The 24555-nt window shown below is 55.0% G+C and overlaps 1 protein-coding gene across 1 annotated transcript in view; it reads left to right on the plus strand.

Annotated features, from left to right (window-relative positions):
• Positions 1 to 24555, plus strand: part of il16 (interleukin 16) — a 117147-nt gene that overhangs the window by 66766 nt on the left and 25826 nt on the right. Inside the window, exons 12-13 of the mRNA XM_041174638.1 lie at positions 19325 to 19457; positions 24237 to 24324. Coding sequence (XP_041030572.1) covers positions 19325 to 19457; positions 24237 to 24324 — 221 coding nt within the window. The remainder of the gene's footprint in view (positions 1 to 19324; positions 19458 to 24236; positions 24325 to 24555) is intronic.

Below are 24555 nucleotides of genomic sequence, written 5' to 3' on the forward strand. Positions count from 1 at the left end.
GTGCTGGGGGAGGTGGGTCTGTGTTGGGGGAGACAGGTCTGTGTTGGGGGAAGTGGGTCTGTGTTGGGAGAGGTGGGTGTGGGTTGGGGGAGGCGGGTCTGTTGGGGGAGGTGGGTCTGTGTTGGGGGAGATGGGTTTGCGTTGGGGGATGTTGGTCTGTGTTGGGGGAAGCGGGTTTGTATGACGGGAGGCGGGTTTGTGTGAGGGGAGGTGGGTCCGTGTTGGGGGGGGCGGGTCTGTTTTGGGGGAGGTGGGTCTGTGTTGGTGGAGGCGTGTTTGTGTGAGGGGGGAGGGTCTGTGTTGAGGGAAGCAGGTCTGTTATGGGGAGGTGGATCTGTGTTGTGGGAGGCGGGATTGTGTGACGGGTGGTGGGTCTGTGTAGGGGGAGGTGGGTTTGTGTGGGGGGGTGCAAGTCTGTGTTGGGGGAGGTGGGTCTGTGTTGGGGGAGGTGGGTCTGTGTTGGGGGAGGCAGGTTTGTATGAGGGGAGGCGGGTTTGTGTGAGGGGAGGTGGGTCCGTGTTGCGGGAGGTGTGTCTGTGTTGGGGGAGGTGGGACTGTGTTGGGTGAGGTGGGTTTGTGTGAGGGGAGGCGGGTATGTGTTGAGGGAGGTGGGTCTGTGTTGGGGGAGGTGGGACTGTGTTGGGTGAGGTGGGTTTGTGTGAGGTGAGGCGGGTATGTGTTGAGGGAGGTGGGTCTGTGTTGGGGGAGGCAGGTCTGTGTTGGAAGTGGGTCTGTGTTGGGGGAAGTGGGTCTGTGTTGGGGGAGGTGGGTCTGTGTTGGGGAAGGTGAGTCTGTGTTGGGGGAGGTGTGTTTGTGTGAGGGGGGCGGGTCTGTGTTGGGGAGGTGGGTCTCTGTTGGGGGAGGCAGGTCTGTGTTGTGGGAAGTGGGTCTGTGTTGGGGGAGGTGTGTTTGTGTGAGGGGGGTGGGTCTGTGTTGGGGAGGTAGGTCTGTGTTGGGGGAGGCAAGTCTGTGTTGGGGGAAGTGGGTCTGTGTTGGGGGAGGTGAGTTTGTGTGAGGGGGCGGGTCTGTGTTGGGGAGGTGGGTCTGTGTTGGGGGAGATGGGTCTGAGTTTGGGAGGTGGGTTTGTGTTGGGGGACGTGGGTTTCTATTAGGGGAGGTGTGTTTGTGTTGGGGAAGGTGGATTTGTGTGAGGGGAGGTGCGTCTGTGTTGGGGGAGGCGGGTTCGTGTTGGGGAGGTGGGTTTGTGTGAAGGGAGATGGGTCTGTCCTGAGGGGTAGGTTGTCTATGTTGGAGGAGGTGGGTCTGTGTTGGGGGAGGTGGGTCTGTGTTGGGGGAGGTGGGTCTTTGATGGGGGAGGCGGGTTTGTGTGAGGGGACGTGGGTCTGTGTTGGGGGAAGTGGGTTTCTATTAGGGGAGGTGTGTCTGTGTTAGGGGAGGTGGGCTTGTGTGAGGGGAGGTGCGTCTGTCTTGGGGGAGGTGGGTTTGTGTTGGGGAGGCGGGTTTGTGTGAAGGGAGGTGGGTCTGTCCTGAGGGGTAGGTTGTCTGTGTTGGGGGAGGTGGGTCTGTGTTGGGGAGGTGGGTCTTTGATGGGGGAGGCGGGTTTGTGTGAGGGGAGGTGGGTCTGTGTTGGGGGAGGTGGGTCTATGTTGTGGGAGGCGGGTTTTTGTTGGGGGAGGTGGGTCTGTGTTGGGGGAGGTGGGTCTCTGTTGGGGGAGGTGGGTCTCTGTTGGGTGAGGCAAGACTGTTTTGGGGAGGTGGGTCTGTGTTGGGGTAGATGGGTTTGTGTTGGTGGGGGTGGGTCTGTGTTGGTGGAGGCGGGTTTGTGTGGGGGGGGCAAGTCTGTGTTGGGGAGGTGGGTCTGTGTTGGGGGAGGTGGGTCTGTGTTGGGGGAGGCGGGTCTGTGTTGCGGGAGGTGGGTCTGTGTTGGGGAGGAGGGACTGTGTTGGGGGAGGTGGGTCTGTGTTGGGGGAGGTGGGTCTGTGTTGCGGGAGGTGGGTCTGTGTTGGGGAGGAGGGTCTGTGTTGGGGGAGGCGGGTCTGTGTTGGGGGAGGTGGGTCTGTGTTGCGGGAGGTGGGTCTGTGTTGGGGGAAGCGGGTTTGTGTGGGGGGGCAAGTCTGTGTTGGGGGAGGTGGGTCTGTGTTGGGGGAGGTGGGTCTGTGTTGGGGGAGGTGGGTCTGTGTTGCGGGAGGTGGGTCTGTGTTGGCGGAAGCGGGTCTGTGTTGAGGGAGGCGGGATTGTGGGGGGTGCAAGTTTGTGTTCGGAGAGGTGGGTCTGTGTTGTGGGAAGTGGGTTTGTGTGAGGGGAGGTGGGTCCATGTTGGGGGAGTTGTGTCTGTGTTGGGGGAGGTGGGTCTGTGTTGGGGGAGGTGGGTCTGTGTTGCGGGAGGTGGGTCTGTGTTGCGGGAGGTGGGTCTGTGTTGGGGGAGGCGGGTTTGTGGGGGGTGCAAGTTTGTGTTCGGAGAGGTGGGTCTGTGTTGTGGGAAGTGGGTTTGTGTGAGGGGAGGTGGGTCCATGTTGGGGGAGTTGGGTCTGTGTTGGGGGCGGCGGGTCTGTGTTGGGGGAAATGGGTCTGTATTGGGGAAAGTGGGTCTGTGTTGGGGGAGGTGGGTCTGTGTTGGGGGAGGAGGGTCTGTGTTGGGGGAGGAGGGTCTGTGTTGGGGGCGGCGGCTCTGAGTTGGGAGAGGTGGGTCTGAGTTGGGGAGGTGGGTTTGTATTGGGGGAGGTGGGTTTGTGTTGGGAGATGTGGGTCTGTGTTGGGGGAAGTGGGTTTCTATTAGGGGTGGTGCGTCTGTGTTAGGGGAGGTGGGTTTGTGTGAGGGGAGGTGCGTCTGTCTTGGGGGAGGTGGGTTTGTGTTGGGGAGGCGGGTTTGTGTGAAGGGAGGTGGGTCTGTCCTGAGGGGTAGGTTGTCTGTGTTGGGGGAGGTGGGTCTGTGTTGGGGAGGTGGGTCTGTGTTGGCGGAAGCGGGTCTGTGTTAAGGGAGGCGGGATTGTGGGGGGTTCAAGTTTGTGTTCGGAGAGGTGGGTCTGTGTTGTGGGAAGTGGGTTTGTGTGAGGGGAGGTGGGTCCATGTTGGGGGAGTTGGGTCTGTGTTGGGGAGGTGGGTCTGTGTTGGGGGAGGTGGGTCTGTGTTGGGGGAGGTGGGTCTGTGTTGGGGGAGGTGGGTGTGTGTTGGGGGAGGCGGGTTTGTGGGGGGTGCAAGTTTGTGTTCGGAGAAGTGGGTCTGTGTTGTGGGAAGTGGGTTTGTGTGAGGGGAGTTGGGTCCATGTTGGGGGAGTTGGGTCTGTGTTGGGGGCGGCAGGTCAGTGTTGGGGGAAATGGTTCTCTGTTGAGGGAGGTGGGACTGTGTTGGGGGAAATGGGTCTGTGTTGGGGGAAGTGGGTCTGTGTTGGGGGAAGTGGGTCTGTGTTGGGGAGGAGGGTCTGTGTTGGGGGAGGAGGGTCTGTGTTGGGGGCGGCGGCTCTGAGTTGGGGGAGGTGGGTCTGAGTTGCGGGAGGTGGGTTTGTGTGGGGGGAGGTGGGTTTGTGTTGGGAGATGTGGGCCTGTGTTGGGGGAGGTGGGTCTGTGTTGTGGGAGGTGGGTCTGTGTTGGGGGAGGTGGGTCTGTGTTGGGGGAGGTGGATATCTATTGGAGGAGGTGGGTCTGTGTTGGGTGAGGCGGGTTTGTGTTGGGGAGGCGGTTTTGTGTGAAGGGAGTTGGGTCTGTCCTGAGGGGTAAGTTGTCTGTGTTGGAGGAGTTGGGTCTGTGTTGGAGAGGTGGGTCTGTGTTGGGGGAGGAGGGTCTGTGTTGGGGGCGGCGGGTTTGAGTTGGGGGAGGTGGGTCTGTGTTGGGGGAGGCGGGTCTGAGTTGGGGGAGGTGGGTCTGTATTGGGGGAGGCAGGTTTGTATGAGGGGAGGCGGGTTTGTGTGAGGGGAGGTGGGTCCGTGTTGAGGGAGGTGGGTCTGTGTTGGGGGAGGTGGGACTGTGTTGGGTGAGGTGGGTTTGTGTGAGGGGAGGCGGGTATGTGTTGAGGGAGGTGGGTCTGTGTTGAGGGAGGCAGGTCTGTGTTGGAAGTGGGTCTGTGTTGGGGGAAGTGGGTCTGTGTTGGGGGAGGCGGGTCTGTGTTGGGGGAGGTGCGTTTGTGTGAGGGGAGGTGGGTTCATGTTGGGGAAGGCAGGTCTGTGTTGGGGGAGGTGGGTCTGTGTTGGGGGAAATGGGTCTGTGTTGGGGGAAGTGGGTCTGTGTTGGGGGAGGTGGGTCTGTGTTGTGGGAGGTGGGTTTGTGTGAGGGGAGGTGGGTTCATGTTGGGGGAGGCGGGTCTGTGTTGGGGGAGGTGGGTCTGTGTTGGGTGAAATGGGTCTGTGTTGGGGGAAGTGGGTCTGTGTTGGGGGAGGTGGGTCTGTGTTGGGGGAGACAGGTTTGTGTTGGGGGAGGTGGGTTTCTATTAGGGGAGGTGGGTCTGTGTTGGGGAAGGTGTATTTGTGTGAGGGGAGGTGGGTCTGTGTTGGGTGAGGCGGGTATGTGTTGAGGGAGGTGGGTCTGTGTTGAGGGAGGCAGGTCTGTGTTGGAATTGGGTCTGTGTTGGGGGAAGTGGATCTGTGTTGTGGGAGGTGGGTCTGTGTTGGGGAAGGTGAGTCTGTGTTGGGGGAGGTGTGTTTGTGTGAGGGGGGCGGGTCTGTGTGGGGAGGTGGGTCTCTGTTGGGGGAGGCAGGTCTGTGTTGGGGGAAGTGGGTCTGTGTTGGGGGAGGTGTGTTTGTGTGAGGGGGGCGGGTCTGTGTTGGGGAGGTGGGTCTGTGTTGGGGGAGATGGGTCTGAGTTGGGGAGGTGGGTTTGTGTTGGGGGACGTGGGTTTGTGTTGGGATGTGTGGGTCTGTGTTGGGGGAAGTGGGTCTGTGTTGGGGGAAGTGGGTTTCTATTAGGGGTGGTGCGTCTGTGTTAGGGGAGGTGGGTTTGTGTGAGGGGAGGTGCGTCTGTCTTGGGGGAGGTGGGTTTGTGTTGGGGAGGCGGGTTTGTGTGAAGGGAGGTGGGTCTGTCCTGAGGGGTAGGTTGTCTGTGTTGGGGGAGGTGGGTCTGTGTTGGGGAGGTGGGTCTGTGTTGGCGGAAGCGGGTCTGTGTTAAGGGAGGCGGGATTGTGGGGGGTGCAAGTTTGTGTTCGGAGAGGTGGGTCTGTGTTGTGGGAAGTGGGTTTGTGTGAGGGGAGGTGGGTCCATGTTGGGGGAGTTGGGTCTGTGTTGGGGAGGTGGGTCTGTGTTGGGGAGGTGGGTCTGTGTTGGGGGAGGTGGGTCTGTGTTGGGGGAGGTGGGTGTGTGTTGGGGGAGGCGGGTTTGTGGGGGGTGCAAGTTTGTGTTCGGAGAAGTGGGTCTGTGTTGTGGGAAGTGGGTTTGTGTGAGGGGAGTTGGGTCCATGTTGGGGGAGTTGGGTCTGTGTTGGGGGCGGCGGGACAGTGTTGGGGGAAATGGTTCTCTGTTGAGGGAGGTGGGACTGTGTTGGGGGAAATGGGTCTGTGTTGGGGGAAGTGGGTCTGTGTTGGGGGAGGTGGGTCTGTGTTGGGGAGGAGGGTCTGTGTTGGGGGAGGAGGGTCTGTGTTGGGGGCGGCGTCTCTGAGTTGGGGGAGGTGGGTCTGAGTTGCGGGAGGTGGGTTTGTGTTGGGGGAGGTGGGTTTGTGTTGGGAGATGTGGGCCTGTGTTGGGGGAGGTGGGTCTGTGTTGTGGGAGGTGGGTCTGTGTTGGGGGAGGTGGGTCTGTGTTGGGGGAGGTGGATATCTATTGGAGGAGGTGGGTCTGTGTTGGGTGAGGCGGGTTTGTGTTGGGGAGGCGGTTTTGTGTGAAGGGAGTTGGGTCTGTCCTGAGGGGTAAGTTGTCTGTGTTGGAGGAGTTGGGTCTGTGTTGGGGAGGTGGGTCTGTGTTGGAGGAGTTGGGTCGGAGTTGGGGGAGGTGGGTCTGTGTTGGGGGAGGAGGGTCTGTGTTGGGGGCGGCGGGTTTGAGTTGGGGGAGGCGGGTCTGTGTTGGGGGAGGCGGGTCTGAGTTGGGGGAGGTGGGTCTGTATTGGGGGAGGCAGGTTTGTATGAGGGGAGGCGGGTTTGTGTGAGGGGAGGTGGGTCCGTGTTGAGGGAGGTGGGTCTGTGTTGGGGGAGTTGGGACTGTGTTGGGTGAGGTGGGTTTGTGTGAGGGGTGGCGGGTATGTGTTGAGGGAGGTGGGTCTGTGTTGGGGGAGGCAGGTCTGTGTTGGAAGTGGGTCTGTGTTGGGGGAAGTGGGTCTGTGTTGGGGGAGGCGGGTCTGTGTTGGGGAAGGTGCGTCTGTGTTGGGGGAGGTGCGTTTGTGTGAGGGGAGGTGGGTTCATGTTGGGGAAGGCGGGTCTGTGTTGGGGGAGGTGGGTCTGTGTTGGGGGAGGTGGGTCTGTGTTGGGGGAGGTGGATATCTATTGGAGGAGGTGGGTCTGTGTTGGGTGAGGCGGGTTTGTGTTGGGGAGGCGGTTTTGTGTGAAGGGAGTTGGGTCTGTCCTGAGGGGTAAGTTGTCTGTGTTGGGGGCGGCGGGTTTGAGTTGGGGGAGGTGGGTCTGTGTTGGGGGAGGAGGGTCTGTGTTGGGGGAGGTGGGTCTGTGTTGGGGGAGGCAGGTTTGTATGAGGGGAGGCGGGTTTGTGTGAGGGGAGGTGGGTCCGTGTTGAGGGAGGTGGGTCTGTGTTGGGGGAGGTGGGACTGTGTTGGGTGAGGTGGGTTTGTGTGAGGGGAGGCGGGTATGTGTTGAGGGAGGTGGGTCCATGTTGCGGGAAGTGTGTCTGTGTTGGGGGAGGTGGGACTGTGTTGGGTGAGGTGGGTTTGTGTGAGGGGAGGCGGGTATGTGTTGAGAGAGGTGGGTCTGTGTTGGGGGAGGTGGGACTGTGTTGGGTGAGGTGGGTTTGTGTGAGGGGAGGCGGGTATGTGTTGAGGGAGGTGGGTCTGTGTTGGGGGAGGCAGGTCTGTGTTGGAAGTGGGTCTGTGTTGGGGGAAGTGGGTCTGTGTTGGGGGAGGCGGGTCTGTGTTGGGGAAGGTGCGTCTGTGTTGGGGGAGGTGCGTTTGTGTGAGGGGAGGTGGGTTCATGTTGGGGGAGGCGGGTCTGTGTTGGGGGAGGTGGGTCTGTGTTGGGGGAAATGGGTCTGTGTTGGGGGAAGTGGGTCTGTGTTGGGGGAGGTGGGTCTGTGTTGTGGGAGGTGGGTTTGTGTGAGGGGAGGTGGGTTCATGTTGGGGGAGGCGGGTCTGTGTTGGGGGAGGTGGGTCTGTGTTGGGTGAAATGGGTCTGTGTTGGGGGAAGTGGGTCTGTGTTGGGGGAGGTGGGTCTGTGTTGGGGGAGGCAGGTTTGTGTTGGGGGAGGTGGGTTTCTATTAGGGGAGGTGGGTCTGTGTTGGGGAAGGTGTATTTGTGTGAGGGGAGGGGGTGTCTGTGTTGGGTGAGGCGGGTATGTGTTGAGGGAGGTGGGTCTGTGTTGGGGGAGGCAGGTCTGTGTTGGAATTGGGTCTGTGTTGGGGGAAGTGGGTCTGTGTTGGGGGAGGTGGGTCTGTGTTGGGGAAGGTGAGTCTGTGTTGGGGGAGGTGTGTTTGTGTGAGGGGGGCGGGTCTGTGTTGGGGAGGTGGGTCTGTGTTGGGGGAGGCAGGTCTGTGTTGGGGGAAGTGGGTCTGTGTTGGGGGAGGTGTGTTTGTGTGAGGGGGGCGGGTCTGTGTTGGGGAGGTAGGTCTGTGTTGGGGGAGGCAAGTCTGTGTTGGGGGAAGTGGGTCTGTGTTGGGGGAGGTGAGTTTGTGTGAGGGGGCGGGTCTGTGTTGGGGAGGTGGGTCTGTGTTGGGGAGGTGGGTTTGTGTTGGGGGACGTGGGTTTGTGTTGGGATGTGTGGGTCTGTGTTGGGGGAAGTGGGTCTGTGTTGGGGGAGGTGGGTCTGTGTTGGGGGAGGCAGGTTTGTGTTGGGGGAGGTGGGTTTCTATTAGGGGAGGTGTGTTTGTGTTGGGGAAGGTGGATTTGTGTGAGGGGAGGCGCGTCTGTGTTGGGGGAGGCGGGTTTGTGTTGAGGAGGTGGGTTTGTGTGAAGGGAGATGGGTCTGTCCTGAGGGGTAGGTTGTCTATGTTGGAGGAGGTGGGTCTGTGTTGGGGGAGGTGGGTCTGTGTTGGGGGAGGTGGGTCTTTGATGGGGGAGGCGGGTTTGTGTGAGGGGAGGTGGGTCTGTGTTGGGGGAAGTGGGTTTCTATTAGGGGTGGTGCGTCTGTGTTAGGGGAGGTGGGTTTGTGTGAGGGGAGGTGCGTCTGTCTTGGGGGAGGTGGGTTTGTGTTGGGGAGGCGGGTTTGTGTGAAGGGAGGTGGGTCTGTCCTGAGGGGTAGGTTGTCTGTGTTGGGGGAGGTGGGTCTGTGTTGGGGAGGTGGGTCTTTGATGGGGGAGGTGGGTCTCTGTTGGGTGAGGCAAGTCTGTTTTGGGGAGGTGGGTCTGTGTTGGGGTAGATGGGTTTGTGTTGGTGGAGGTGGGTCTGTGTTGGTGGAGGTGGGTTTGTGTGGGGGGGGCAAGTCTGTGTTGGGGAGGTGGGTCTGTGTTGGGGGAGGTGGGTCTGTGTTGGGGAGGTGGGTCTGTGTTGCGGGAGGTGGGTCTGTGTTGGGGAGGAGGGACTGTGTTGGGGGAGGTGGGTCTGTGTTGGGGGAGGTGGGTCTGTGTTGCGGGAGGTGGGTCTGTGTTGGGGAGGAGGGTCTGTGTTGGGGGAGGCGGGTCTGTGTTGGGGGAGGTGGGTCTGTGTTGCGGGAGGTGGGTCTGTGTTGGGGGAAGCGGGTTTGTGTGGGGGGGCAAGTCTGTGTTGGGGGAGGTGGGTCTGTGTTGGGGGAGGTGGGTCTGTGTTGGGGAGGTGGGTCTGTGTTGCGGGAGGTGGGTCTGTGTTGGGGGAGGCGGGTTTGTGTGGGGGGGCAAGTCTGTGTTGGGGAAGGTGGGTCTGTGTTTCGGGAGGTGGGTCTGCGTTGGGGGAGGTGGGTCTGTGTTGCGGGAGGTGGGTCTATGTTGGCGGAAGCGGGTCTGTGTTGAGGGAGGCGGGATTGTGGGGGGTGCAAGTTTGTGTTCGGAGAGGTGGGTCTGTGTTGTGGGAAGTGGGTTTGTGTGAGGGGAGGTGGGTCCATGTTGGGGGAGTTGGGTCTGTGTTGGGGGAGGTGTGTCTGTGTTGGGGAGGTGGGTCTGTGTTGGGGGAGGGGGGTCTGTGTTGGGGGAGGGGGGTCTGTGTTGCGGGAGGTGGGTCTGTGTTGCGGGAGGTGGGTCTGTGTTGGGGGAGGCGGGTTTGTGGGGGGTGCAAGTTTGTGTTCGGAGAGGTGGGTCTGTGTTGTGGGATGTGGGTTTGTGTGAAGGGAGGTGGGTCCATGTTGGGGGAGTTGGGTCTGTGTTGGGGGCGGCGGGTCTGTGTTGGGGGAAATGGGTCTGTATTGGGGGAAGTGGGTCTGTGTTGGGGGAGGTGGGTCTGTGTTGGGGGAGGAGGGTCTGTGTTGGGGGAGGAGGGTCTGTGTTGGGGGCGGCGGCTCTGAGTTGGGGGAGGTGGTTCTGAGTTGGGGAGGTGGGTTTGTATTGGGGGAGGTGGGTTTGTGTTGGGAGATGTGGGCCTGTGTTGGGGGAGGCGGGTCTGTGTTGTGGGAGGTGGGTCTGTGTTGGGGGAGGTGGGTCTGTGTTGGGGGAGGTGGATATCAATTGGGGGAGGTGGGTCTGTGTTGGGGGAGGCAGGTTTGTGTTGGGGAGGCGGTTTTGTGTGAAGGGAGTTGGGTCTGTCCTGAGGGGTAAGTTGTCTGTGTTGGAGGAGTTGGGTCTGTGTTGGGAAGGTGGGTCTGTGTTGGAGGATTTGGGTCTGAGTTGTGGGAGGTGTGTCTGTGTTGGGGGAGGAGGCTCTGTGTTGGGGAGGAGGGTCTGTGTTGGGGGAGGAGGGTCTGTGTTGGGGGCGGCGTCTCTGAGTTGGGGGAGGTGGGTCTGAGTTGCGGGAGGTGGGTTTGTGTTGGGGGAGGTGGGTTTGTGTTGGGAGATGTGGGCCTGTGTTGGGGGAGGTGGGTCTGTGTTGTGGGAGGTGGGTCTGTGTTGGGGGAGGTGGGTCTGTGTTGGGGGAGGTGGATATCTATTGGAGGAGGTGGGTCTGTGTTGGGTGAGGCGGGTTTGTGTTGGGGAGGCGGTTTTGTGTGAAGGGAGTTGGGTCTGTCCTGAGGGGTAAGTTGTCTGTGTTGGAGGAGTTGGGTCTGTGTTGGGGAGGTGGGTCTGTGTTGGAGGAGTTGGGTCGGAGTTGGGGGAGGTGGGTCTGTGTTGGGGGAGGAGGGTCTGTGTTGGGGGCGGCGGGTTTGAGTTGGGGGAGTCGGGTCTGTGTTGGGGGAGGTGGGTCTGAGTTGGGGGAGGTGGGTCTGTATTGGGGGAGGCAGGTTTGTATGAGGGGAGGCGGGTTTGTGTGAGGGGAGGTGGGTCCGTGTTGAGGGAGGTGGGTCTGTGTTGGGGGAGTTGGGACTGTGTTGGGTGAGGTGGGTTTGTGTGAGGGGAGGCGGGTATGTGTTGAGGGAGGTGGGTCTGTGTTGGGGGAGGCAGGTCTGTGTTGGAAGTGGGTCTGTGTTGGGGGAAGTGGGTCTGTGTTGGGGGAGGCGGGTCTGTGTTGGGGAAGGTGCGTCTGTGTTGGGGGAGGTGCGTTTGTGTGAGGGGAGGTGGGTTCATGTTGGGGAAGGTGGGTCTGTGTTGGGGGAGGTGGGTCTGTGTTGGGGGAGGTGGGTCTGTGTTGGGGGAGGTGGATATCTATTGGAGGAGGTGGGTCTGTGTTGGGTGAGGCGGGTTTGTGTTGGGGAGGCGGTTTTGTGTGAAGGAAGTTGGGTCTGTCCTGAGGGGTAAGTTGTCTGTGTTGGAGGAGTTGGGTCTGTGTTGGGGAGGTGGGTCTGTGTTGGAGGAGTTGGGTCTGTGTTGGGGGAGGAGGGTCTGTGTTGGGGGCGGCGGGTTTGAGTTGGGGGAGGTGGGTCTGTGTTGGGGGAGGAGGGTCTGTGTTGGGGGAGGTGGGTCTCTGTTGGGGGAGGCAGGTTTGTATGAGGGGAGGCGGGTTTGTGTGAGGGGAGGTGGGTCCGTGTTGAGGGAGGTGGGTCTGTGTTGGGGGAGGTGGGACTGTGTTGGGTGAGGTGGGTTTGTGTGAGGGGAGGCGGGTATGTGTTGAGGGAGGTGGGTCCGTGTTGCGGGAAGTGTGTCTGTGTTGGGGGAGGTGGGACTGTGTTGGGTGAGGTGGGTTTGTGTGAGGGGAGGCGGGTATGTGTTGAGAGAGGTGGGTCTGTGTTGGGGGAGGTGGGACTGTGTTGGGTGAGGTGGGTTTGTGTGAGGGGAGGCGGGTATGTGTTGAGGGAGGTGGGTCTGTGTTGGGGGAGGCAGGTCTGTGTTGGAAGTGGGTCTGTGTTGGGGGAAGTGGGTCTGTGTTGGGGGAGGCGGGTCTGTGTTGGGGAAGGTGCGTCTGTGTTGGGGGAGGTGCGTTTGTGTGAGGGGAGGTGGGTTCATGTTGGGGGAGGCGGGTCTGTGTTGGGGGAGGTGGGTCTGTGTTGGGGGAAATGGGTCTGTGTTGGGGGAAGTGGGTCTGTGTTGGGGGAGGTGGGTCTGTGTTGTGGGAGGTGGGTTTGTGTGAGGGGAGGTGGGTTCATGTTGGTGGAGGCGGGTCTGTGTTGGGGGAGGTGGGTCTGTGTTGGGTGAAATGGGTCTGTGTTGGGGGAAGTGGGTCTGTGTTGGGGGAGGTGGGTCTGTGTTGGGGGAGGCAGGTTTGTGTTGGGGGAGGTGGGTTTCTATTAGGGGAGGTGGGTCTGTGTTGGGGAAGGTGTATTTGTGTGAGGGGAGGGGGTGTCTGTGTTGGGTGAGGCGGGTCTGTGTTGGGTGAGGCGGGTATGTGTTGAGGGAGGTGGGTCTGTGTTGGGGGAGGCAGGTCTGTGTTGGGGGAGGTGGGTCTTTGATGTGGGAGGCGGGTTTGTGTGAGGGGAGGTGGGTCTGTGTTGGGGGAAGTGGGTTTCTATTAGGGGTGGTGCGTCTGTGTTAGGGGAGGTGGGTTTGTGTGAGGGGAGGTGCGTCTGTCTTGGGGGAGGTGGGTTTGTGTTGGGGAGGCGGGTTTGTGTGAAGGGAGGTGGGTCTGTCCTGAGGGGTAGGTTGTCTGTGTTGGGGGAGGTGGGTCTGTGTTGGGGAGGTGGGTCTTTGATGGGGGAGGTGGGTCTCTGTTGGGTGAGGCAAGTCTGTTTTGGGGAGGTGGGTCTGTGTTGGGGTAGATGGGTTTGTGTTGGTGGAGGTGGGTCTGTGTTGGTGGAGGTGGGTTTGTGTGGGGGGGGCAAGTCTGTGTTGGGGAGGTGGGTCTGTGTTGGGGGAGGTGGGTCTGTGTTGGGGAGGTGGGTCTGTGTTGCGGGAGGTGGGTCTGTGTTGGGGAGGAGGGACTGTGTTGGGGGAGGTGGGTCTGTGTTGGGGGAGGTGGGTCTGTGTTGCGGGAGGTGGGTCTGTGTTGGGGAGGAGGGTCTGTGTTGGGGGAGGCGGGTCTGTGTTGGGGGAGGTGGGTCTGTGTTGCGGGAGGTGGGTCTGTGTTGGGGGAAGCGGGTTTGTGTGGGGGGGCAAGTCTGTGTTGGGGGAGGTGGGTCTGTGTTGGGGGAGGTGGGTCTGTGTTGGGGAGGTGGGTCTGTGTTGCGGGAGGTGGGTCTGTGTTGGGGGAGGCGGGTTTGTGTGGGGGGGCAAGTCTGTGTTGGGGAAGGTGGGTCTGTGTTTCGGGAGGTGGGTCTGCGTTGGGGGAGGTGGGTCTGTGTTGCGGGAGGTGGGTCTATGTTGGCGGAAGCGGGTCTGTGTTGAGGGAGGCGGGATTGTGGGGGGTGCAAGTTTGTGTTCGGAGAGGTGGGTCTGTGTTGTGGGAAGTGGGTTTGTGTGAGGGGAGGTGGGTCCATGTTGGGGGAGTTGGGTCTGTGTTGGGGGAGGTGTGTCTGTGTTGGGGAGGTGGGTCTGTGTTGGGGGAGGGGGGTCTGTGTTGCGGGAGGTGGGTCTGTGTTGCGGGAGGTGGGTCTGTGTTGGGGGAGGCGGGTTTGTGTGGGGGGGCAAGTCTGTGTTGGGGAAGGTGGGTCTGTGTTTCGGGAGGTGGGTCTGTGTTGGGGGAGGTGGGTCTGTGTTGCGGGAGGTGGGTCTATGTTGGCGGAAGCGGGTCTGTGTTGAGGGAGGCGGGATTGTGGGGGGTGCAAGTTTGTGTTCGGAGAGGTGGGTCTGTGTTGTGGGAAGTGGGTTTGTGTGAGGGGAGGTGGGTCCATGTTGGGGGAGTTGGGTCTGTGTTGGGGGAGGTGTGTCTGTGTTGGGGAGGTCGGTCTGTGTTGGGGGAGGGGGGTCTGTGTTGCGGGAGGTGGGTCTGTGTTGGGTGAGGCGGGTTTGTGGGGGGTGCAAGTTTGTGTTCGGAGAGGTGGGTCTGTGTTGTGGGATGTGGGTTTGTGTGAAGGGAGGTGGGTCCATGTTGGGGGAGTTGGGTCTGTGTTGGGGGCGGCGGGTCTGTGTTGGGGGAAATGGGTCTGTATTGGGGGAAGTGGGTCTGTGTTGGGGGAGGTGGGTCTGTGTTGGGGGAGAAGGGTCTGTGTTGGGGGAGGAGGGTCTGTGTGGGGGCGGCGGCTCTGAGTTGGGGGAGGTGGGTCTGAGTTGGGGAGGTGGGTTTGTATTGGGGGAGGTGGGTTTGTGTTGGGAGATGTGGGCCTGTGTTGGGGGAGGCGGGTCTGTGTTGTGGGAGGTGGGTCTGTGTTGGGGGAGGTGGGTCTGTGTTGGGGGAGGTGGATATCAATTGGGGGAGGTGGGTCTGTGTTGGGGGAGGCAGGTTTGTGTTGGGGAGGCGGTTTTGTGTGAAGGGAGTTGGGTCTGTCCTGAGGGGTAAGTTGTCTGTGTTGGAGGAGTTGGGTTTGTGTTGGGAAGGTGGGTCTGTGTTGGAGGATTTGGGTCTGAGTTGTGGGAGGTGTGTCTGTGTTGTGGGAGGAGGCTCTGTGTTGGGGGCGGCAAGTTTGAGTTGGGGGAGGTGGGTCTGTGTTGGGGGAGGCGTGTTTGTGTGAGGGAGGCAGGTCTGTGTTGGGGGAGGTGGGTCTGAGTTGGGGGAGGTGGGTCTGTGTTGGGGGAGGCAGGTTTGTATGAGGGGAGGCGGGTTTGTGTGAGGGGAGGTGGGTCCGTGTTGCAGGACGTGTGTCTGTGTTGGGGGAGGTGGGACTGTGTTGGGTGAGGTGAGTTTGTGTGAGGGGAGGCGGGTATGTGTTGAGGGAGGTAGGTCTGTGTTGGGGGAGGTGGGACTGTGTTGGGTGAGGTGGGTTTGTGTGAGTGGAGGCGGGTATGTGTTGAGGGAGGTGGGTCTGTGTTGGGGGAGGCAGGTCTGTGTTGGAAGTGGGTCTGTGTTGGGGGAAGTGGGTCTTTGTTGGGGGAGGTGTGTTTGTGTAATGGGGGCGGGTCTGTGTTGGGGAGGTGGGTCTCTGTTGGGGGAGTCAGGTCTGTGTTGGGGGAAGTGGGTCTGTGTTGGGGGAGGTGTGTTTGTGTGAGGGGGCGGGTCTGTGTTGGGGAGGTGGGTCTGTGTTGGTGGAGGCAGGTCTGTGTTGGGGGAAGTGGGTCTGTGTTGGGGGAGGTGTGTTTTTGTGATGGGGCGGGTCTGTGTTGGGGAGGTGGGTCTGTGTTGGGGGAGATGGGTCTGAGTTGGGGAGGTGGGTTTGTGTTGGGGGACGTGTGTTTGTGTTGGGATGTGTGGGTCTGTGTTGGGGGAAGTGGGTCTGTGTTGGGGGAGGCAGGTCTGTGTTGGGGGAAGTGGGTCTGTGTTGGGGAAGGCAGGTCTGTGTTGGGGGAGGAGGGTCTGTGTTGGGGGCGGCGAGTTTGAGTTGGGGGAGGTGGGTCTGTGTTGGGGGACGTGGGTCTGTGTTGGGGGAAGCGGGTCTGTGTTGGGGGAGGCAGGTTTGTAGGGGGTGCAAGTTTGTGTTGGGAGAGGTGGGTCTGTGTTGTGGGAGGTGGGTTTGTGTGAGGGGAGGTGGGTTCATGTTGGGGGAGGCGGGTCTGTGTTGGGGGAGGTGGGTCTGTGTTGGGGGAGGTGGGTCTGTGTTGGGGGAGGCAGGTTTGTGTTGGGGGAGGTGGGTTTCTATTAGGGGAGGTGTGTCTGTGTTGGGGAAGGTGGATTTGTGTGAGGGGAGGTGCGTCTGTGTTGGAGGAGGCGGGTTTGTGTTGGGGAGGTGGGTTTGTGTGAAGGGAGAGGGGTCTGTCCTGAGGGGTAGGTTGTCTATGTTGGAGGAGGTGGGTTTGTGTTGGGGGAGGTGGGTCTGTGTTGGGGGAGGTGGGTCTTTGATGGGGGAGGCGGGTTTGTGTGAGGGGAGGTGGGTCTGTGTTGGGGGAGGTGGGATTCTATTAGGGGAGGTGTGTCTGTGTTAGGGGAGGTGGGTTTGTGTGAGGGGAGGTGGGTCTGTCCTGAGGGGTACGTTGTCTGTGTTGGGGGAGGTGGGTCTGTGTTGGGGAGGTGGGTCTTTGATGGGGGAGGCGGGTTTGCGTGAGGGGAGGTGGGTCTGTGTTGGGGGAGGTGGGTCTATGTTGTGGGAGGCGGGTTTTTGTTGGGGGAGGTGGGTCTGTGTTGGGGGAGGTGGGTCTCTGTTGGGGGAGGTGGGTCTCTGTTGGGTGAGGCAAGTCTGTGTTGGGGGAGGTGGGTCTGTGTTGGGGAGGTGGGTCTTTGATGGGGGAGGCGGGTTTGTGTGAGGGGAGGTGGGTCTGTGTTGGGGGAGGTGGGTCTGTGTTGTGGGAGGCGGGTTTTTGTTGGGGGAGGTGGGTCTGTGTAGTGGGAGCTGGGTCTGTGTTGGGGGAGGTGGGTCTGTGTTGGGGGAGGTGGATTTCTATTGGGGGAGGTGGGTCTGTTTTGGGGGAGGTGGGTTTGTGTGAGGGGTGGTGGGTCTGTGTTGAGGGAGGTGGGTCTGTGTTGGGGAGGCGGTTTTGTGCGAAGGGAGTTGGCTCTGTTCTGAGGGGTAGGTTGTCTGTGTTGGAGGAGTTGGGTCTGTGTTGGGGAGGTGGGTCTGTGTTGGAGGAATTGGGTCTGTGCTGGGGAGGTGGGTCTGTGTTGGGGGAGGTGGGTTTGTGTGAGGGGAGGCGGGTCTGTGTTGGGGGAGGCAGGTCTGTGTTGGGGGAGGTGGGTCTGAGTTGGGGAAGTGGGTCTGTGTTGGGGGAGGTGGGTCTGAGTTGGGGGATGTGGGTCTGAGTTGGGGGAGGCGGGTCTGTGTTGGAGGAGGCGTGTTTGTGTGAGGGGGGCGGGTTTGTGTCAGGGGAGGGGGGTTTGTGTTGGGGGAGGTGGGTTTGAGTGGGGGAAGGTGAGTCTGTTTTGGGGGAGGTGGGTCTGTGTTGGGGGAGTCAAGACTGTGTTGGGGGCATCAGGTCTGTGTTGGGGGAGGCAGGTCTGTGTTGGGGGAGGCGGGTTTGTGTGAGGGGAAGTGGGTCTGTGTTGGGAGGAAGTGGTGATTTTTCATAGGGCTGGTATTTCATATCTAATGAGGTCAGTCGCCTGACCATGAGCATCATTGCAGAGGCTGTGGAGAGGATTGAAGATCAGCAGAAGGCACGTTTAGCAGCAGGTTACTGTTCTAAGTGCCACTGGGATCACATTGGCCTTGCACAGTTGGGCTTCTCCTTGCTTGGGCAGCTGAAGATGTGGGTAGACAGACTGGGAGATCCGGGCAAAATACATCAATTGATTTAATGCTTGTGCATCAGGTGTGAGAACTGCAATGATTCAGTTCTCACCTGCTATCCTGTTGTGTTGGGCTGTCTTGGGAGGCTGGAACAGACAGTGATGACATGCTCATGATTTTTGAATAGTGTTGGATCAGGACAGGCGTGAGGAGGGAGAAGCTTTGTGGACTGTAGTTTATTTTTCCAACAGGATTTTTGCTTTTTTCGTTAGTTCCTTCACTCCTGAGGGGGTTGATATGTAACAGTGAATGATAAATCCCATCAGTGTAAATGCTCCCTTCAGGAAATTGCACAACCCACTTTATGATCTGTTGCTGGTTAATTTGAACGGGTGGCCAATCATAGGCTGATTGCTCAATTCATTCTGCAACACCATCCACATCCGTCTCAAAACACTTCACAACCAAAACAATATTTTTGAACTGAAGCTATTGTTGTTAATACAGGGCAGCCAAATTGTACACAGCAAGTCCCACAAATTACAAATGATAATGGCCGGTTCATCTCCTTTCGACAGTGTTTGTTGAATGAGAAATGTTGGCCAGGACAAGGGGAGAGCTCCCTGTTCCTCTTCAGCTAGATCTTTTATATCCATCTCAACAGGCAGATAAAACCACAGTTTCCTCATGTGCAAGACATCCCTGGCAGTGCAGAAATACCTCAACAATGCCGGGTCGGCCTAGGTTAAGGACCAAAGCCTTGCAATGGAGTGAGGCCTGACTGATAACATCAGACATAGAGATTAGACCGAGCCAGCTAGTTTGCTTGCAGTGCTTTTTCTTTCCCATTGATTGGTATTAATGGGAGTAAAGGCCTCAGAGTGAGATCAGTAGCCCTACCCCACCCCATTAAAATTGGTTGGCTCCATTTTGAAAGGGGCTTACCACCAGCTGTCCAAAGCACCCGCCTGCTTCAGACGATAGGCCGTTTCTAGTATGGATATTGGGGTCCGATGAAGCAATTAGGTGGAAAGTGGTTAGAGACTGCACTGGGCTCTCTCCAACTAGTTCCACTGGTGATTCCACTGAAGAAGCTCAGCCAAAGTCACGTGTTGAATTATTTTGTGTAGAGCAGTCTGTTTCTCTCAGGGCCCACAAGAATAATTTGAGCTGCTTCTGCCGGGTCTCCCTCCCTTTGCGAGCTCCATCTCCCAACACATAACTTCATTTCCAGGCCTCTGTCTTGGTCCTGATCTCGGTCTGGTGAACTGAATCCTGAAAGCTCCCCTGCCAGATTTAAATGAGGATGGGGCTTCAAAATAGCCTCTTCATCACCAGAGCTGGTGGCTGAACAGCGTGTTCCACTAATTCAACTCGGATAGGGGCCAGGGCTGTACTGATGAGGCTGCCCACTACTTCATGACATCCATAGTCCATAATACATTATTTGAATATATTATTGAGGTGCTTTAGGGACATTTTTCTGAGTTTGCATGACAGGGATGCTATCCTGAACATTCTGTCCACTACAAGGGATGTGAGATTGGGACATGGCTTAGTCCATGAATTCCTGATAAACATACATAATAACATAGAACATACATAATAACATACAAAAATAATATATAATATTACCACATGGGAACACCACCACCTGGAAGTTCCCTTCCAAGTCACTCACCATCCTGACTTGGAAATATATCGCCGTTCCTTCACTGTCGCAGGGTCAAAATTCTGGAACTCCCTCCCTAACAGCACCATGGGTGTACCTACACCACATGGACTGCAGCGGTTCAAGAAGGCAGCTCACCACCACCTTCTCAAGGGCAATTAAGGATGGGCAATAAATGCTGGCCCAGCCAGCGATGCCCACATCCCTTGAACAACAACAACTTATATTTATGTAGTGTATTTAATGCAATGAAGCATCCCAGGACATTTCTCAGGGGCATTACAAAATAAAATATGACACCGAACCATATTTGGAAACATTAGGTCAGATGACCAAAAGCTTCGTCAAGGAGGTAGATTTTAAGCAATGTCCTAAAGGAGGAAAGTGAGGTAGAGAGGTGGAGAGGTGAAGGTAGGGTGTTCCAGATCTTGGAGATCTAGGCAACTGAAGGTACAGCCACCAATGGTGGAGCAATTAAAACTGGGGTCTGCACAAGAGGCTGGTATTTTAGGAGCGCAGAGATCTCAGGGGGCGATGGGGCTGCAGGAGATTACAGAGATAGGGAGGGGCGAGGCCATGGGCAGATTTGAAAACAAGGATGACAATTTTGAATACAAGGCTTTGTTTGACCAGGAGCCAATGTAGGTCAGCGAACATGGGGGTGATAGGGGAACAAATGAGAAGGAAGAGAAACAAATATATGTCAGTCAGCAAGGCCAACCTGTTGAGAATAACAATGGAGCATGTCAATGTATTGCCCTAAGATAAAAGTAAAATACTGCAGATGCTGGAAATCCGAAATAAAAACAGAAAATGCTGGAAAAACTCAGCAGATCAGGCAGCATCCACGGAGAGAGAAACAGAGTTAACATTTTGAGCCCATATGACTCTTGAAATGTTAATTCTTTTTTTCTCTCCACAGATGCTGCCAGACCTGCTGAGTTTTTCCAGCACTTTCTGTTTTTATTTCAATGTATTACCCTCCCTATACCTTTCTCTGTACTCAGCAGTCCTGTTAGTGGGCCGTACGTTTCATGATTCGGCCTTAGATTTATGCAGGACCGGATATTTCAGTTAGAAATGTGAAACCTCACATTTTTATTTTATCTTTTATTGTAGGTGTGGTGATCACATTTTAAAAATTAATACGACAAATGTCCACAATCTGACTCTGAATGAAGTTTACGCCCTTCTACAGCAATGCAAGTCTGGACCTAATGATCTGATGATCAGCCGGCATCCTGACCCTCAGGTAAGAGAACGAGGAAGATGGATTTAATTCAGATGTTGCTGATGAAAACAAAGGGAGATACCTGAACTTAACCTATTGGTTGGGGACCTGGTGGGACTGGAAGCAATGTTCCTTTTTATCCTGCCCCCGTTGAATTTAACAGAGTAATCAGAGTTTCTGATTAAAGATAGATGAAGGGAGGAGGATGTTCAAATGGTCAGACTCAGAGAATGAGTATTTGGAAGGGAATGTAAAGGTTTGGTGGTTAGAGTTAGTTACAGGAGGGCTTCTCGACTAGAGCGTGGATTTTAAACATTGTTACAAAAGACCAATTTAATACATTCATACTTATCGGGGGTAGGTGGGAGTATGGAGTTGAAGCCACAATCAGATCAGCCATGATCTTATTGAATGGTGGAGCAGGCTTGAGAAGCCGATTGGCCTACTCTAGCTCCTGATTCGTCTGTTTGTATGTACGTTCAGAGGCAGTTTAACTGCAGAGAGTATATTCAGTTTGATCCCTCTCCGAATTGGGGGCCTGGCTAGGGTGGAGCTTGAATCAGAGAATCGGAGCTATAACACTGAGTCTTACTGACATCCGTCATTGCTCCACACTTCATCACATTTTATCTTATATATTCTTTCAAAACATTGCATTCTGAGGTGGAACTGAGAGAATACTTCACATATTTACTCACAGGCTCTGCAAAAACCATCATTAAGCCCTCACTTTTTTTATTCATTAATGGATGTAGGCATTACTGACAAGGCCAACATTTTTAGCCCATCCCTAGAAGGCTTTGAGGAGGCGGTGGTGAGCCACGTGTTGAAGGTGCTACCACCAAGCTGCTAGAAAGAGAGTTCCAGGATTTTACCTAGTGATGATGAAGGAAAGATGATATGTGTCCAAATTAAGATGGACTGTGGCTTGGAGAGGACCTTGCAGGTGGTGGTGTTCCCATACATCTGCTGCCCTTGTCCTTCTCGGTGGTAGAGGTTGTGGGTTTGTGAGGTGCTGCCAAAGGAGCCTTGGTGAGTTGCTGCAGTGGATCCTGCAGATGGTACACACTGCTGCCACTGTACGTCAGTGGTGGAGGGAATGGGTATTTAACCTGATGGCTGGGATGTCGATAAAAAGAATTGCTTTGACATTGTTGTTGTTTAGCTTCTTGCCATAATAACTTGCATTTAAGCATCAGATCAACATAGGAAAACATCCCAAGATGCTTAAATTATTCATTCATTCTATTAGAATCAAAGAATGTTGAGGTAGTTTGCCTCAATGTCACCGAATTTATAGCATAGAAACAGGCTATTCAGTCTAACTGGTCTATGCTGGTGTTTATACTACATATGAGCCACCTCCCACCCTACCTCATCTAATCCTAATAAGACATCTTTCTATTCTTTTCCACCTCAAGCACTTCTCTAGCTTTCCCTCAAATGCATCTGTATTTTTCACCTCAACTACTCCATTGTGGGACTGATTCCCACATTCTCACTATTCTGAGTAAAGAAATTTTTCCTGAATTCCTGTTGGATTTATTAGTGACTAGTGGGGGAGGCGATGGTGTAGTGGTATTGCTGCTGGACCAGGAAACCCAGGGTAATGCTGAGGCAACCCGGGTTTGAATCCTGCCAAGGCAGATGGTGGAATTTGAATTCAATAAAAATCTGGAATTAAAAGTCTAATGATGACCATGAAACCCATTGTCAATTGTTGTAAAAACCCATCTGGTTCACTAATGCCTTTTAGGGAAGGAAATCTGCTGTCCTTACCTGGCCTGGCCTAAATGTGATTCCAAACCTGCAGCAATGTGGTCAACTCTTAAATGCCCCCTGAACAAGGGCAATTAGGGATGGGTAATAATTGCTGGCCTAGCCAGCGATGCCTACATCTTATGAATGAGTGAAAAAAATGGCCACTAGCTTTTGAATCCTCACAAGTGGAAGCATCTTTTCTATGTCTACCCAATCAAATCTCTTCATAATTTTAAAGGCCTCTATTAAATCACCCTTCAGGCTTCTTGGGGTGAATTTTACATTCGGAAGTTGGGTGAGCTGCGTGACCCCCGTCCATCCTCCCACACTTACGTAAAATCATGCCACCTACACATGATCACGCTGGTCTCCGATATTAAGAAAGTGGGGTGGGAATTGAGACCATCAACCCAGCCGCGTTTTTGAACAGCTAATTAACAAGCTACTAAGCTTGTTTACGATCTAATCATTCGCAATTTTATGTTACCTGCTGGATTTTTCGCATGCCGGATCTAAAAATGTTTGGTAGTCTTATATGCCAGGTTAAAACAAGGTGACACAGGTTCAAATCCCATCATAGCAGCTGGTGGAATTTAAATTCAGTTAATAAATCTGGAATTAAAAGCCAGATTCAGTGATGAAACTATCATCAATTGTCATAAAAACCCATCTGGTTCACTAACGTCCTTCAGCAAAGGAAAGTGTTGTCCTTTCCTACTCTGGCCTATACCTGACCCCTTCCCCGCCCAGACTCACAGCAATGTGGTTGAAATCTTAGCTTCCCTCTGAAATGACCTAGCAAACCACTCGGTTTAAGGGCAATTAGGGATGGGCAACAAATGCTGGCCTTACCAGCAACACCCACATCCTGTGAAAGAATTAAAAAAAAGCTTGGAAGGGTCTGAGGGGAAGGGTTTGTGGTCGGGAAGCAAGCTTCCTAAGCAGCTATAATTTGTTGCCTTCCAGCCGGCGGCTGCTAATTGGCTGCAACTCACTTTATTCAGCGTGTATAAAGGGTGGGGGTGGGAAGCGGTGGACTGCACTCTTTCAGGTAGGCCTCCTGTACCCCATCAGCCAAAAGAAAATGCAGCCCCTTGTTTCAAGAGTAAAGAACATCAGCCATGTCCAATAAGTTATAACATCGCAGTTCCAGTATCATATTCGTAAATCTTCTTTTTTTGCACCTTCTCTAGTGCCTCTATATCCCTTTTGTAATTATGGACTCGCTCTGCCTGTTTACTGTGCAAAGCAGGGGAAGTGAAATTACCCCTCACGTCTGATCTGGTTTTCTCTCCTCATGGGCAGCCCAAAGTCCCACATTCCTGCTCACCCACTGCACCCCTTTTACAAGCAACTGTCTCATTCCTTTCTTAAAGGATTTACAGACTCTGCTTCAACAGGAGTTTGTGGCAGAGAATTCCACATTCTAACCACCTGCGTTATTCTCACTTCCCCCACCGCCACCTTCCCTGGCAGAATCTGCTGGCACATTCAACCGCTGGTAGGCTTTGTCTGTCACACTTGCGCCACCTTGTTTTAAGCTGGCATATAAGACCACCACGCTTTTTTTAGATCTGGCGTCCGAAAAATCCAGCGGGTAACATAAAATTGCAAACAATTGGGTTGTTAAAGAGCTTAGTAGCTTGTTAATTAGCTTTTTAAAATTGCCGGTTTCATTCAAGTATTTCCTGATTACCTTTAGATTTGTTACCCTGTGTTGATGTTATTTCTAACTGGTGGAAAACAGTCCACTACGATTCATCTTAATGCTTCAGACCCTGAACATGATTAACACTGAATATCCTGCAGCTATAGGCCCACTAGGATAGAAATGCTTCTCGGTCAGTCATGAATTGACTGTCCGTTTGCCACTTGGTTAATTTGCTATCACCGCTTTGGGCTAATGTAGCTGTAATTTATGTGGCAATGGATAAATAATTTACAGGCTAGATTATAATTAGTGATTAGCTATGTCCCCTGGATCTGCAGTGTTTTGGTCACCTCATTACCTTCTTGTCTCTATATTGTGAATGAAAAATGAAAATCCAAGATTACAGCTGGACTGAACTAAAAATTCCATTAAATAATAGTATTCAAGCAATACTGCTAAGCCATCACTGTCAGTGGGTTAGTTTAATGCCCGGACATATAGTGCCACTAGAGAGCACTTAAACAGGATATTTTGTATGCAGACAGCGAAGACCATTACTTTGCAGAGGTACAGCTTAGCTCCTGCCTAGAATTGTGAATTGCCCTCTTTTCTATGTTAATATTTCCATGATTGTTATGGTGTAAATTTTACAAGTTAATCCCGCTGGCTCAGAGCTCCATATATGCCGGGACTCAGGAATTCAGATCCCACAAGCACCACCCGTTACAGATGAAAAATGATGTAGGCCTCAATCAGACACTGACCTCCCTACCTGAACCCTGCCCTGTGATGCTTTGCGCCAGTAATTCTTAATTTGTACTATTTGTTTAACTTGTTTCTTAAAAAACTGGGACTGGACCTTTAGAAGGAAAACAAAATTCAGCAGTTGAGCTATGAGTGGGGTAAATTTTCACCTTTACCTTTGTGTGTTAAGCATCGGTTGAGCATGGAATAGAACATCCAATGGGAAGAATCGCAGACGGCCAACCTAACTCACCTCATTGGTAAAGGAGTCATCCTCTCTGCAAGTTGATCTTCACTGCCCTCTCACCAGGCCATGATTATCATGCAGGTGGTAAAGGCAAAAACGGGCCGCAGGGCACATGCAGAAGTGGGTTCGGTAAACTGTCTATTTGCGTTTGATGTTGCATGAAATCACGATGCTCACCTGTTCTTCAATCTTCACTTCTTGGCATTCATTGTTACATCTTAATTGATACAAATCTTCCCTTCAGGAATATGGATATGGCATTTAGCAGTCTTTACTGATTGAGATCATAGATATTTCTGGTTCTTACATTGGTCTAGTCGCTGGATTTGATTGCACAGTTGCTGATGTTCAGTACTTGGATTTGTACTATAATAAATGATTGGTTTTGTGTATACAGATCTCTGAACAGCAATTTAATGAAGCAATCTTACTAACAGTTGAAAATGCTAGATTTAATAAGGACAGCTTTCCATGGAATGCACAAGGTAAGGGCATCTTAAATTATCTCAGAGAATTAAAATCTCTTCAAATTACTACAGGGCCTCACAGTAAACGATAGAGTCTTGTAGCCCAGAAACCATTCAGCCTAACCCTCCTATACTGAAGGACCTACCCAATTAATCCATGCCCTTTCCTCCTTGCCTTCAAAAATGTTCATTTTCAAATATGTATATATCCATTTTTTTCTGTAGAGGCTATTGTTTCTGGTGAGGAGT

The sequence above is a fragment of the Carcharodon carcharias genome, chromosome 26, assembly GCF_017639515.1.
Source record: "Carcharodon carcharias isolate sCarCar2 chromosome 26, sCarCar2.pri, whole genome shotgun sequence".
NCBI lineage: Eukaryota > Metazoa > Chordata > Chondrichthyes > Lamniformes > Lamnidae > Carcharodon > Carcharodon carcharias.